The sequence below is a fragment of the Camelus bactrianus genome, chromosome 18 (assembly GCF_048773025.1).
Source record: "Camelus bactrianus isolate YW-2024 breed Bactrian camel chromosome 18, ASM4877302v1, whole genome shotgun sequence".
Lineage (NCBI taxonomy): Eukaryota > Metazoa > Chordata > Mammalia > Artiodactyla > Camelidae > Camelus > Camelus bactrianus.
In genome coordinates, this window is record NC_133556.1 from 4,185,163 (window position 1) to 4,200,314 (window position 15,152).

General features: G+C 47.3%; 1 protein-coding gene across 6 annotated transcripts in view; it reads left to right on the top strand.

The window, feature by feature from the left end:
* CYTH3 (cytohesin 3) overlaps positions 1-15,152 on the top strand; it is an 81,297-nt gene that overhangs the window by 14,878 nt on the left and 51,267 nt on the right. For 2 of the 6 annotated variants that reach the window (XM_074345664.1, XM_074345665.1), the window contains exon 1: positions 9,440-9,672. The exons of 2 other annotated variants lie outside the window; for them this stretch is intronic. In XM_074345664.1, the coding sequence (XP_074201765.1) occupies positions 9,513-9,672 (160 nt within the window). In that variant the 5' untranslated portion in view covers positions 9,440-9,512. Of the gene's footprint in view, positions 1-9,439; positions 9,673-15,152 lie in introns of those variants that run through there. 2 more of the 6 variants (XM_074345662.1, XM_074345661.1) reach the window with 2 other exon arrangements.

Here is a 15,152-nt window from a genome sequence, read left to right on the forward strand (position 1 = left end):
GGATCCAGCTGTAACTTTTTTGCTGTTGTTGGTATATCCGGTGATGGTCATAGCAAACTCATTGTATGAAAATTCAATAAAGGAAAGGGCAGGGTGGGAAAAAAAATGACACTCTATAAAAGTATTCAAGAAACAGCGACCGGATCTAGGAGTCTCCCTCTCAGACGGCGGATTTAGGACCCACCCTGAAGTGCTCATTTTGCTGGGCACCAGTCTACTAGGCGTTCTGGGTGTTCCCTTTTAGTCACGTTAGGTATACAGCCGTGTAACCAGAGAGCGTGCATGAGGCTGACGTGTTGTTTTCTGTGGGAGGCAGAAAATAGCAGTTGTGAGACCCAGAGGACTGAACCCTCCTCATGGAAAATGGGGCAGGGACTCCTCAACACACCGTTCACCCTCGTGTGGAAGCCGCAGCGATCTGTGGGAGGAGTGGCATCCTCCTCTCAGGTCTGTTCCGTAGAACTCACATTTATGCATTTGCCAGAGAGCAGGTACATACAGAATCAGTAGTTGAGTAAAATTAAATTTCAGATTTGCACGTGCGCTTCGATGCAATTCCTATATAAAAGGTTTGTCTTTGGTCAAATCTGTCTTACAAGGACCAAGTACATACATACGATCGTCCTGTAGCTGAAGATGGATTGTGTGTTTCAAAATAGTTTCTGTGATAAATGTAATTAGCATAAGACTAGTGATTTTCACATATTTGTGTGTCTTGAACATTTTGTTTTTCTTTTTTTATGTTAAGGAGGTCAGATTTCTCAAATTTCTTCTAATTGTAGCCAGACATCCTGTTTGGGGGCAATTCGAGACCAGCGCTGCCTGTGAAGAAATCATGCAGTTCTGTTAGTGATTTTCCGAGTTGTTCTTTTTGGATTTGATTTTATGGGCAGGTTTCCTTGAACTTCTGTACTCTATTTTTAGATGATCCCTTTACATTTCTGTGGTTGAGGACATCAGTAGTAAATATATGTATTATTCAGCACAGAAATATCACTCAGTGTCTTAAGGCTGTGTAAACTTTATAAGAAGAGTAAACCAGTGACACTTCAGTGGATATAAGAAATGAGTGCTCCTTAACAACTTTAGAAGAGCTCTGTCCTGTTTCTCAGATCACTGCTGTGTCTGCGCTGGCAGGAATTGTACCTGGAAGAATCCTTGCTTGTTTTACATGAGGACAGTTCAGTCTTACGGGTTCTCACAAGTTAGTATTGTCTGCCTCCCACTGAAAGGAACATTTTTGTAACCCTTCAAGGAACTTCCTACCCATCTCTTCCTCCTCTCTTCTGTCTCATTTTTATTCATACTTTTTTTTTTTAACTTAAGAATAATCCACAGGGAGGGTATAGCTCAGTGGTAGAATGCATGCTTAGCATGCACAAGGTCCTGGGTTCAATCCCCGGTACCTCCTCTATAAATAAATAAATGAATGAACCTAATTACCTCCCCCCTCAAAAAACAAAAAAAGAAAAAAATTTTAAAGAGAATAATCTGGTAGCTTCTTAGATTTCTGAGTGAAGGGATTGCTGCTCTGTATGGCATCAGTGACCCTGTTCTCTAGAAACACTGAGCTAATGAAGGTAGTGTTACAGGAGTGAGGGACTGTGAACCTTGAGCCTGACTTGTTAGTGGAGTACCTCTTCTGTTTTTAGAAATTAAACTGTAATTCACGTAACATAGTAGTCACCCTTCGAAAGTAAATTCAGTGGTTTTTAGTATATTCACAAAGTTGTGCAACCACCACCTAATTTTAGAATATTTTCATCACCTCAAAAAGAACCCCACCTCCATTAGTGTAATTCTCCCTGCCCAGCCCCTGGCAACCGCTCATCTGCTTTCCGTCTCCATGGATTTGCCTGCTCCGGACATTCCATGAACTGTAAGTGGAATCAGGTACCGTGTGGCCTTTCGTGTTTGGCTTCCTTCACTGGGCAGGTTCACCATGTCATAACATGGTTCAGTTTTCCAGGCTCATCCACAACTTAACATGATTCAGCGCAAAGTACCTAAACCTTTCCTGTGAGGGGAGTTGAGCCTTGGATGGGTTTTGGTGTTGGGAGTGGTTGGAAAGATAGTACTTACCTCTGTCACATGGTCAAATCCATGGTTGGTTTGCTGTCCTGAAGGTTTTTAGGTTTGCATGTGTTTTCTTCCCATCGAGAAAGGTGAAGTTTATTTCCAACCTTTTTATTTGAAGAAGGACCGAACTGAATCCTTGCTGTCATAATCCCTCAGCTTTGCATCCAGAGCAGAGCCATGTTGTCTGTAGAAAATTTTTACTCTGTCTGAAGACCACTGTATGGGTTCAAGACACCAAATTTCCCAGGGAGCTGTACTGAGGCCTGTTAATAGGAGGAGGATCCTCTCAGGGATTCTGGGAGGCTCTGCCAGTGTGATCCCAGTGGTGGGCACAGGAGACCAGACGTTCCCCCTCCGTTCCCCCTGGGATCCCTGCAAATGATAAGAAAGGAAGTGATGGGGAGCTCCAAGCAGCAAAGAGACTTCCTGGGAAGTGACATTGGCAGCGGAGAGTGTTGTTTTTGTTTGGTTTTTTGTTTGTTTTTAACAAACTTTTGGAAGAAACAGGAAATTGGAACCTACAAAGAGATAACAAAACAACGCAGGCTGGGAGTGAGCGGTGGCTTTGCTCAGAGGGAGGGCGGGCGTGGACACGGATGCGGGCTTCTCTCGCTGTCTTCTCGTTTTGAGGCAGATGGTTGATGGCAGTTTACCATCAGGCACATATTTCTTTATGACGACTGAATTCTCTGGGGGAGAACTGGGGCTCCCTGGGTAGGTACCAGCACCCCAAGTGAAGCGAGTTTTCTTCTGTCTTATGGCAGCTCTTCAACCTAAAGGCTTTTGCCCTGACTTTTCATCCTGAAGCGAAGCCTGCCAGGGACAGAGTGTCATGAACCTTCCCACTCAGAATGGAAGTCAAGTGAGAGAAGGGACCTAACCCCACACCAGAGGAAGCCACGCAGCCAGCTGCATCTCACTTTTAAATACAGCAAGAACCTCCAGACGGATGGGAAAAAAACGACAACATGAAAGAAAATTTACTGCAAAAATTTCTGTGGCGGGAATAGCTGCCCCTCAAAGAAAGAGGACTGGGAAGACAGCAGAAGACCTCAGAGAAGGATCGTGGCGGACGAGCACTAGTGCTTGTCTGACTTCCTGCCTCCCCTCCTTCCTTGAATCACCGGATCCAGATGCAAGTGACTGAGAGGAAAAAAGGTGAAAAACTGAATCCTGAGGATTGGGTCAGGGTGAAGCAGTACCAGAGGGTGAGTCACGACTCTGGGTCCTGAGAATTCAGTGCAGGGTTCTAAGAAATGTGAGAGGGCGCGCTGTTGGCCCTGCTGATTTGGGGAGAAGGGTGAGAGAGGCTCGGTGACGCCACGTGGCCCCAGGCAACGAGGGGCGGGTTTGCTCCAGCAGCAGCGATCCTAGGGGCCAGAGGACAAGGGCGGGCGGCTTCGACGTGCTCCAGACTAGCAGGGCGTTCCCTGGCTGCGTAGCCGTCCTCCCTGGTGCCATGGGTAGCACCCCACCTATCTGGAGCGGAAACCATGCCAGGTGGAGAATTAGGTACAGAAACTAGGTCACAGAACCAACATGATGGATTCAGAGAAGCCGGACCACCTGTGAACGGGCGATGTGACTTCCATGTGCACCAGCCGTCCAGCTTACAAACTTAGAGCTGGAAAAGCTTTGCCAAACCCAACATCCTAAGGAGACCAAGCTGTTGTTTCAGGGGCAGGTTGGGCCTGGATATCATTGTTCAATGATAAATAATAAAGCAACATGTTGCCAAAATAAAATAAGGCGGGAGGGTATGCTTTTTGAGGCAGTAGAGTATAATTCTGAAAAAGATGAATGATAGAAACCAGAAGTAAATTTCAGGTTTGAATCTGCTTTGTGCTGATTTTTAATAAAATTCAAGGAAGACTCTGCAATAAATGATTGAAAGATGAGATCAGGCCACAGGCAGGGAAAGTCAAATCAGTGAGCCGAGAGGAAGAAACCGTGATGATACTAAATGCATCTGCAGGAAGGGTGTCATTGCCAGTGCAGAAGGTAAGTGAGTGCCATGATCTAAATACGTTGTTCCTGAAGAAGCCACCAGACAAGGAGGACAGAAACAGTAATCAGAGATACAGCGGAAAAGCGTGTCTTTGAGCTGAAAACCATACAAAACAAGACTACTTCTGTGTGTTGAAAGGGCTCGTCGGCTTAGATGAAATTAATGGAAAGAGCAACTGTGTGCTGGTGAAATTTTTAAATTTTGAAGACAAAATACAAATACCAGTCAGAAGGTGGGGGGGGGGAGCTACTTACAAAGGAAAAATCAGGATGGTTTTAGGTTTTTCTACAATGTTGCCAGAAGATACTAGAGCGGAGGCTGAGTTGTAACCAAGAATTAAATAATTACACTAATTGTCATTCATCTGTGAATGCAGCAAACACGTGTTCTCTGAAGGTGCAGAGAAGTCAGGCCCAGCACCCTGCCTTTGGTTGGGGCTCACTCTGCGTTCACACTAAAGGACTATGAGAGCCAGCACACTTCCTTATTCTTTAAGGCCAGTTGAGCTTTTTTTCTGCCACCTGTACGTAACGTCTTCCTGATCTACCGTCTGTGACCTTGTCTTGAAAAAAGCGTTTTTAAAGTGTCAATCCACTAAAAGATTAATTGAAATAACTCAGGGAGGGGAAAGGTGGGATGTAAAATAAAACTGATACTGAATTGATATCATGGAAGCATAAATTTAAGCCTAAATAATCATAAATTTGGCTACAAATCGAAATTCAAATATCATAAATAATTATTGAAAGAGAAGAAGTGTAATGAAAAGAAAAAATCCCCAATAATTCAGTAATAATGGCAGCAGTAGTCAAGCTGGGCCCAAGGGGCACTAGCAGAAGCCAAGAAGTGGGTGTGGGGAGACAGGAGGAAGGCTGGGAGAAGGTAAAAGCCCTGCCTTCTCTTCTGACAAAGTGGCATAGCAGCTGTTTTATTTTTGACCTCGATGATTAGGAAAATATAGTTAGCAGTGTGGTTTTAAAAAATAACTTAGAGGTAACCACTAGAAAATCTAAAGTAAGATGTCTGCATTCCGTATCTGCGGAGGGAGAACACCGTAGGGAAATCTGATAGCGGGATAAGGTAAACGGTCTGGTTTGTTGTTTTCATTGGCTTTGTGAATTTTATTAGAGGATAACTACCTACTTCGACCCACATTTTGGAAAGTCTTTAGGAAGCAAATGCCTTTTTCTGGAAGGGGGCTAATGGGAGACCATCCGTTTTGTGAAATGCACTTGTTTAGAAACTTGGATCCTCTGTGACTCATCCCCGTAGCGTTTCGAGGTGTTTTTGGACAGATCTGTATGAAGGTCTTCCAGGCAGAGAGTGTCCTTTCATCCCCTGGGTTATTGGTCTTTTCCTTTTCAGCTTCTAGGTCGTTCTCTGTTGGGGTTATTCACTCCCATGAACTGCAAATGTCATTTCCCAATTTGCCATTTCTCTTTTGACTTCACTTACGATCTTTTGTTTGCTTGTTTTTTATTTTCTTGTTTTGTTTCTGCCATGAAGATGATCTTGTTTTTCAGCGCGGCCAAATGTCTTCGTTTTTTTCTTTTGTGGCATTTAAATTTTGAGTTGTACTTAGAAACAGCTTCCCCGTTCCAAGGTCATAAAAGGATGGTGTCTGTGTTTCATGTTATAGTTTCCTTTTCTACGCTTGAATCTTTGGACTGCTTGGAGTTTCTCCTGGGGTATGGTGTCAGGTATGCACATGGCTTTATCTTTTTCCCCCAAGACTGTTTTGCCCCAGCACCGTTCGTTAGGAGGTTCCTCTTTAGCCTGCTGCCTTTGTCACATGCTTCATTTCCACCTGATTGGAGTCTTTCTGGACTTACTCTTCTGTCCCATTGGTCTGTTCTTACATCAGCACTGCACAGGCCATGGTGTTTTCATGTTGTTTCGGGTTAGTTGCCTCCCCCCTCTAATTTTTATTCCTTTTCAAAGTGTTCCTGGCTATTTTTGTTTTTCCCTATGATCTTTACAACCCACTTGTCTACCACAGAGAATGAACAGCTCCCTCTTTGAGATGCACCAAATTTGTAGTCCACCTTAGAGAGGAATGTCATCTTTCTGATAGTGCGTGTAGCCAAGGACATGGCATGCCTTTTCATTTGTTCAAATCTGTTAGGTCATTCAAGAATGTGTTAATGTTTTTCTTCCACTGATGTAAGTTTTGTTCGTGTATTAAATTTATTTCTGGGTACTTGATGTTTTATTGCTGTCGTAATGGGGGTATTCTTTCCGTTGTGTTTCCATTTTATTATCTAACTGGTTATTGTTTGAATTTAAGAAAGCTGTTGGTTTCTCTGTATTAATTTTATATCTCACTAGCTTACCAAGTCATCTTACTGTTTTTAGAAATGTAGATTTGGGGTTGGTTCTCTTGGATTTTCTGCTGATGCAGTCATTTCTTTGGCAGGTCCTAATTTTACCTCCTCCTTTCCAGTTTTTATTCTTGTGGTTTCAGTCTCTTGTCCATCTGCATTGGCCCCGAGTTCTGTTTTGAAAATGTTCATTTTGAGATGCCAGTGAGCCCTCCATACGGAGATGTAGGTTTAAAGCTTAGGAGCAAGATTACAGGGCCGGGAATTATATTTGCCCGTCATGAACTGAAGGTGGCAGGTCCAACGCTGGCAGCCTGTGCGTTTGCTAAGGGAGAAAGTGCAGTGGGGAAAGGGGACAGAACTGAGAGCGAGCGGTGGTGGCTTGTGGGCGATGATCCGCAGAGACCACAGAAAACAGGAAGGAAGGGCTGGCTTTCTTTGGTTCTTTTTTTTGTTTTTCTTTCTTCTTTTTTTAAATCCTTTTAAATAGACTTTACTTTTAGAGCAGCTTTAGGTTCACAGCAAAACTGAACTGAAAGGGCAGAGATTTCCCGTGTACCTGCTGCCTCACCCCTCCCTGTGGACCGTGGATGTCCCTCGGGGAGTGGGGCACCTGTTAACAGTCGAACCTGCAGTGACCTGTCAACACCACTCGAAGGCCTCGGTTTACATTGGGGTTCACTGTTGGTGTCGGCACTCTGTGGGCTGGACATGTGTGTGACGGCCTGTGTCCATCACGGGGTCACACGGAAATGGTTTGGCTTCAGGGCTTGCTTTTCAAAGGGCTGTGGCTTGCTCAGTGTGCGTGCCCGTGTTCTGCTGTCGTTTGTGTTTCTTTACTAAGCGTACTGCTTTCTTTGGTATTTATTGAACTTCACCTTTTTTATTAGTTGTTGTTTCTTTAATCTTTCAATGTTTTTTTCCTCAGTTCTTTTATTCTTTTTAAAAGAGAGGTAAAGACTTTGCTTTAGTGAAAATTGTTCAAACAGTTACCTGCAGGGAGGAATTACGGCTGAATGGGAGCCTGAGGGTTGTTCCTTTTGGTTACAAATGAAGCAATTAAATTGATATTACGAAGTACAGTGTTTTTCTGATTTTCATAGAAGTTAACTTAAAAAGCATTTCATTGAGGAGGGGAAGATATATCTCAGTGGGAGAGTGCATGCTTAGTAGGCATGAAGTCCTGGGTTCAATCCCCATTAAAAAAGAAAGGGAAGGAAGGAAGGAAGGAAACCTGATTACCTACCCCCACAAAAAAAAAAAAAAAAAAAAAAAAAGAAGGCTGTCTAAGATGTTTGAAATGTATTTTCTTCCGTTAGAATGAGTGAGAACCTTGGAGTTTGCCCGTCGCCAATGCACTGCTTAGCATCTCGGCCAAAGTGATGTGCTGGTCCATATTCTCGCAATTCGAGGTGAATCCTTCCAAGTGTGGAGCCGGACTCGCTTTGATTTGCCACTCTTGCCATCCCTGGAAGTTGGCTGACTTTCGAGGGTTTTTTCTTTGTAGGAAGAAATAAAGATCAGTTTATAGGCAGTGGAGTTTCTGTGTAGTGCTTGCACACTTAAGTGGAGCTTTCTAATTGGCAGAAACTTGTGGGAATGAAAACTGTTGTTTTTTTTTTAATAGAAATCAGAGAACCAGATAGGTGAGAGGTGGCTGCTGCTTGTTGTAACTCCTTCCATCCACGTGGCAATTTGTTTTCTGGGCCTTTTTCAGTGGGGACACGATCTGTCCTCCGAAAAGCAGAATCCTGAGAAGCTGTCGCCTTGTTCCTCCCGTCCCTAACAGGCCACACCGTCCCAGCCGGAGCTCAGGTGCGTGTCTGCCCAAGGCGGTGATGGAGGTGGTGGCGCCTTTGTTTGGTTCCTGCGCTGCAGTTGGCGCCGTGATCTGCAGTTTTCTGAGCTGTGGAGTGGAGATACATGTATTCTCCTGCCTCCTCCCCGTCCCCCCCCAAAGTCAGAACCTGGTCCAGGCCTGGTGACTGCTGACCTTGAGGTGACTGCTTTATTGATTTAGTTGTCTTTCATGTGAAGAGTTGCAGCTTTATTCACTTTTATTAAAGAGGAAAGAGCCTTCTGTTCTAGAGCATTAACTGGAAAATTGTGATAATCTCTTTGAAACACTGTGTAGCAGGTAAGTATAAGTATGCCTTCAGGAGGTTGAAGGCTGAAAGTTAATTGTAAGAAATGGTTATTTGCTGTTAATATATTCTCTAGGGTTTCTAAACCCCTTGCCCAAGTCTGCATGGTGGAGTTTGTGCAGATTCCAAAGCTGCCTTCGTGCTGCAGGCTGTAACCCTAGTGCAGTTAGGTTAGGAAGGGAATCCAGGTGACCTGCCGGCCCGACAGCATCCCTAAGTGCCAGGGAGTCAGGTTTGCCAAGGCTCTTAGATGTTAGCAGGAGGGATATTCACGTGTGATTTCCTAAACTGGCCGGGCTGGTTTAATTTGCAAGCAGCAGCCAATCCTATCTGTACAAATAGTTCAGAGATTCTCAAAGGGACTTTAGGCCTTTGGCGAGGAGGATGAGGACGAGCACGGCAGGGAAGCAGCTGTGTGCAGGGACCACGACGTGACAAGGGCTTTGGAGGGAGGGGAGGTTGGAAGCATCACTTAGGACCAGGTAAGAGGCAGTTAAATGACGCACGGAAGTCGGTGGGGAAGAGCTGTGGATGACGGGTGACCTTCCCCAGCTTGGGCCACATCCCTTATTTCCCAACAAATCGCTCCAGCCCTCTCACGACTGATGACTAGGAAGCCTGTCATCTCCCTCAGGAGGACCTTTCTTGGCCTAGGAGTTGTGCTGAAGAGCTCCAGGGATTCCTTGGTCCAGCCCGGTGCTGGGAGAGTTGGAGGAGTCGCGGCTCTGTTAATTCGCCCTGAATACTCAGCTCTTCTTTCCTGAGCACAGCTGCTTGGCGGGGTCGCTGGGTCCCCAGGGGCTTCTGGTCTTCAGTACAAGCTGTGCTGAAACCGGCCCCGTTCTTGAGCATCCAGGCCTTGTTGTTGAGCCTGAGTCGTCCTTCCGTGGTGTCAGCCTTCCTGGGGCTTTCAGTGTACTTGACTGCCAGCAGACCTAGTTGGGGACATCCGGGCTCCCTATGAACTTCTCCAACAGGAAGGAACGAGGGTCTCTTTCCTTTTCCTCCCAGAGGCTCCTTGGCCTAAATGCAGATTGGACCAGTGGATTTCAAATTATTGGGAAGGCAAACCTTGGTCAGGACCCAGAAGATAATCTTATTCGGCAGGCTCCTGCCGCAGGTGAGCAAGGTTGCTGAATAGCGCTCTGTGGGTAGGGAGGTAACTTGATCAGCTCTGTGACTTAGAAAGATAACTATAATGTGAAGGTGCGATTAGTGATAAGGCCTTGAAATAGGGTAGGAACTGGGACTAGAGATGAAGAGACAGATTTACTGTCTTAAAGAAACGAAACAAAAACTTGTCACTAGGGTAGCGTTGACAGAACAAAGGTAACTCAAAGGTTGTTTGACTTGATACATAGTAAAGACTTGAATCGAGTCACGGAACAGGACAAGCAGGATGCGCAGGGGAAAGTCGGTGGGTTAGTGTTCGGACAGGATGATGTTCTGTGGGATATCCTAGTGAAGGTATCTGGCAGGGAAGTGAACAGGGAGTAATCAACACCCAGGTGATGGGTGAAGTTGCGAAGGCATTAAGACACCAAGAGAAGTGTGGGGTGTGTGCGTGAGGAAGCTGGATGCCTGAGGGGTGAATTTTTAAGAGCAGCAATGCTTAAGGAGCCTGGGAAGAAAGGAATTCAGGGAGGCCCAGAGGCTGAGGTGGGATGGATTAGAGAAGTAAGAGAGAGGCAGTGGGAAAGTGGTTTCCAGTGACCAAAGGAAATCACTGGAAAGACACTGGGGAAGTTACAGACCCTGAAGGAAGCCAGGAGAGCCACGCCCAGAAAACGGATCGCAGCCAGAGGAAGCTGGGCCTTCGGCCTCAGCTGCGGCCTGGCCACATCGACAGCCTGGCTCGGTTGCCCTCTGGCTGCCGCAGCTGCCAGCCCTGGGTCCTGGCTGTTGCAGGCACAGGCAAGGCGATTTCTGAATTGTCCGTTTCTTTATTGTGGCTCACTGAGCAGGCTCTCAATTGGAGGGCGGGGGGTGGGGTGCTAGTGTAAGGCTCTTGGGATTCCCTGATGGCAGGTGGCCCATCACGACGGGCCGTGAGGTTCTGCAGGCTCTGTGCCCTGGTGGGCTTAGCAGGACTTGGGGAGTAGCATTTGCAGGAAGAATAAATGGAGGCGGGAGTGCTGGGTAGAGACCCCTGGTTGCCCTCCTGTTGAGAGCCCTGCCCCCTCGCGTCCCCAGGCCCAGCACCCAGAACTGGAGCTGCTTGGTCCCGGCAGCTTCTGGCCTCTTCTGCAGCCACGGCTTCTGGGGCTGCCAGTGCCTGCCTGTTGTTCTCCTAAAGTCGGAGAACTGATTTGCCTCCTGGTTTGTTTTAATTGTCAAGACTGCTTATGTCTGGGTTGGATTAAAGGCTGGTTGAGTTTATCCAGCATTGGGTTTGGCAGTGGGTCTGATGGAAGGGCTAGAAAGTAGGGAAACTGTTGGAAAAGTGCATCTTTGGGCTGATCAGGGGGAAGTGAAACTTTGAGGGTGTGGAGAAACCAGATGAGGCAAGTTTAAAGACTGGGCGCAGGTGGGGACAAGAAAGCAAAGAAGCCAGATTGTTCCCGGCTATGGTCAGAGAAGAATGGCAGGATTAGAGAATTTGGGAGGGGGAGTGTTTTGGGACTGTTCAAGACAGCAGTGAGATATCCTCAGAGTCTGTGCATGGGGGTGGCTGTTCGCTGTTTTAGGGCTGAAGGCTGTAAGGTCAGTAGCCTCCCCTCAGAGGTGCAGACAGACGGCTGCCTGTCCAGTGAAACAGACACCGTGGAATGTAGGAACTGTGTCGGCTGAAGGGATTGGCCCAGAGGCAGGGGCAGAGCTGGACTGCTGGCCTCTGGTGGTCCAGCTCGGTGGAGAGCCCATCCCGAACGTGCAGATGCGCGCAGCCTCATCAGCAGTGAGCTCAGGTGCTCGTGCCCAGCCCCTGGAGGGATGGGGGCATCTGGCCGGGATCCTGATGCCCTTAAACTGCCTCCCGCCTGGTTCGATCATGTGCGCACACAGCGGTTTTCCATTATAAATGGGCTCCCCGCTTGGTAGATGATGTGACGATCACGTTAATTTCTAGGATTGTCTGTCCCCCGGGATAGGTTTATATTTATCTCTGAATTGATCAATCAGCACTGAGAGCAATAAACAGATGCTCAAGGCAGTTGTCTTTCTTACTGTAAACTGGTAAATGGGCGTGCTGAATTGAAACATACGTTTCTCAAGTGTGACTAGTGTGTGTGAGGACCTGAGGGGTGAGTCCACTCCTAGCCTGCAGAGGCCCTCGGGTGCTGAGCACCCCTGAGCGAGGCTCCTGGGGAGAGGTGCTGGCCTTACCTCTTGAGAAGTGCTGTCACGAAGTCCCAGGGACCACGAGCAAGTTTCTCACTCCTGGCCCAGAGCCCTTTGCATTTCTGCTCGGCCTGTGCCCCCTGCCCAGGCTCCTCCCTGAGCCCTGTCCTCATCTGCCTGCATCGCCTCCTCAGCCTGCCCCAACCCTCAGTCCGCCTTTCCTGTTACTCCCCCTTTTCCCCCCAAGAACCTCCTGCGTCTTGTGATGTGTGTGAATGCTGCCTTTCCTGACAGGACGGAAGCTACTGGCCAGACGGAGGCCGTGCTGGTGCGGCGTGCGTGGCGCCTGCTGCCGGCACAGTCCCCGCTCCCGAGCGCGTGCTCAGGAGCACCTGCTGAATGTGTGAAAGCCAAGTGTGGTCGGTACAGCTGAGGGGGCGGAAGGCCTAGCGAGAGCCCCAAGGGGCCGCAGGGCCTGGGCACCCGGGGGGGGCGAGGGGAAGCCCTGCTGCGGGGCCGAGAGCCGCTGTCCGTGAGCGGTGCCTGCCCCACGTGACCCACTCAGCCGCAGAGTCATGTCCTGTTTCAGGATGAAAACAGCATTATCGATTTTCTTTTTTCTGATTGTGAAAGTACAAGCTCCTAAAATTTTTCAGAAAATTACAAAGAGGAGAATAAAAATCATCTGTAATTCTACCATCATCACCACTTTGGTTTGTATAACTTGACTTTCCTGCGAGTGAATGTATATTTTTTTCGAAGCACAAGCAAAATTCTATGTACTTATGGTTTCCCACCCAGCTCTTCTCATTTAATTACATTGTAGACACCCTTCCATGTCAGCGAGATCTACATTGTCTTTGATTGGCTGCATGGTGTTGTCGTTGGAATGCAAGCCTTGTCTCCTGTCCTGAACACTTGGATTACATTGGGTTTTTTGCCATGTAAATTGCACTGTGATGAACATTCTTCAAATTGTAATTTCAGTCCTCTGAGACAGAACTTTCCTTGAGTCTGGTGGCTGAGAGTAGAATGTAAATTGGGATTCCAAGTGTTTATTTGACTGGTTCTGTCTCTTTGGGGTTTGCATCAGTCATCATGCCCTCCACAGATGCAGAAATCCCCACAAACAAGTTCCCCCTTTCCCCCTAGCAGAATGGAAATAGGTACTTTCAGCTTTAGGTGCCTAAGACTACTCTAAGGAGGAGAAATTCCTTGCAAGTTTCTAGATGAAGGCTGTTCATTGTGGTTAATGTGTTAACAGCAGTAGCAGCAGTACTGATGGTAGATTGTCAGATGTCCACAGGGTGCCCGATGTTGCACTAAGCATGCGCTGTCAGCCCAATTGTACAGATGAGGAAACAGATTAACTTGTACAAGGTGTAAGGGTGGAGCTGAGCTGCGGACTCACGATTGCCGGTTCCTGGGGGTCTGCCTTGGCGACCACGCCCTCTCCACTCTGTATGCCTTTCTAGGAAAATGAGTTCCCTGGTAGCAGCCAGATACAGTTTCTTTATAAGGTTAGAGAGGCAGAGTATTTTTAAACATACAAGCAGGAATGTTTTAACATTTGGGGGGAACCATAATTAAAATTAAGATGTGACGACCTTTATTTATGTGGCCACAGACGGTAGCAGACGGGAGAGGCGAGTCAGTCAGGGGCATCTGGCTACCTTTAGTAACTGCCTGTTTCCTCCTTGGATTTCCCACTACACTTTCTTTGGCTCAGTCAAGCTTTACCTTCTGTTCCTCCAGTTTATGCTGTTGCTGGACAGCTGTAAACATCTGTTCCTCTCTGCTCTGAGTGAGTGTGGTGGTTGTGTGTATACAGTGGCTCTGATTCCGGTTTGTGTCTGCTCCAGGAGCCTTCAGAACTGGGGGTCCCGTACGGCCCCTTGTGGGAACTTCTGCTCCCCCGGTCACTGCAGCTTCCGTGGCTCACCGGTGACCAATAAAGGTGTCTCACATGATTAAGGGACGTTTCCCCATCACAGGATTAAGGGAAAAGAAAAAGATAAGGCAAAGTGGAGGAAGGAAGCCTTCTCCTAAAAAAAAGGGTGGGTTTTACGTCCTTAGACGTGCGCTGTGGCTGAGAGGAAGGGGCTCTGGGCAGTGGGAGGGTGATGGGGGAGGACGCGTCTCAGAGTGGAGACAGCACGGGTTTCCGGAGACTAAATGTTAAAGTTGAGCGTGGCTTGGAGACCGATAAGAAGTTCTTTTGCCTACTTGACTTGCTTTAAAACTGTTCATTTTTAATTTTTAAGGTCATCTGGGGGGGGAGCCTCTTTGCTACCCAGCCTGCCTCTTTCAGTGTGGCCTGACCCCTGAGCCCCACCCTCCCACACAGCTTGAGAACTTGATTCTTCTCTCACAAAGACTTCTTTCCAACCCCTCACCTCCCCCCAAAATACTCCGTGTTTGGAGGGAAGTGCTTTGAACAGAGCATGGCTACAGGGCAAGTTAAGCATGTCCTTCTGTCCTATGGACGTGGAAGAGTGTGAGCGTTAAAGCAAAGGTCGGTAAAAGCGGAGTGCCCCTCCGAGCCGGGGGACATGCTTCCGCTCCACGAATGTGCTGTGTGTTCTGCTTGGCGGGCCTCTCTGACCTTGGGAAGAAGGCGACCAGCAGTGGTTGGAGACAGGGATAGGGCATAGAGGATTGAAAGAACAGTTCCTTAGCTCGTTCTTCTGTGAGCTGTGGTTTCGCGGAGTTAAAGCACTTAAATAAGGATATAAAATAAGGGAACGCTTCACGTTTTCACATTCATTGTCAATAAAAATTTTTTTTAATTGGAAGAATCTGAGTCAGGATGAACGCAAGCAAAGGTCTGTGTTGAAATCTACTCCACCTACCACATTTTCATGATTAAGGAAACAGACAAAGTAAATGAGAGGCTCTCATTCTCCAAAAAGTTAGAATTTTCATTCCCTAGTTCAGCTGAGGTCCCGTAAGGTTACTTGTTCACATTCACAGTGGAATTTTCTGCTGGAGGAATCATAATAACATTTTTAGGAACGTTCTCAATAAAGTTTATGAGAGCCTGTTGTCCTGGGAGATCTACAAAGAATCTGACAGCCCATTTGGGTGGAGAAGTACAAAGTTGCTAATTACTGAAAGCTTGGTTGATGTAAATGCTTCCCCTAACCAGAGCCCCAGCCCTACTTTCTCCAGCCCTGGAAAACCTGCCAAGCCTTGTGGGCTGGAGGCTGTGGTCTGTGACGGTGGCCCCAGCATCTTGGTCCGTCTTTAGTGGGAACGTTTCCAAGTCTGATGTTTGTCGTAGGATTCTGCCTGAGATCCCTCACTGCGGTTAAGAAATCT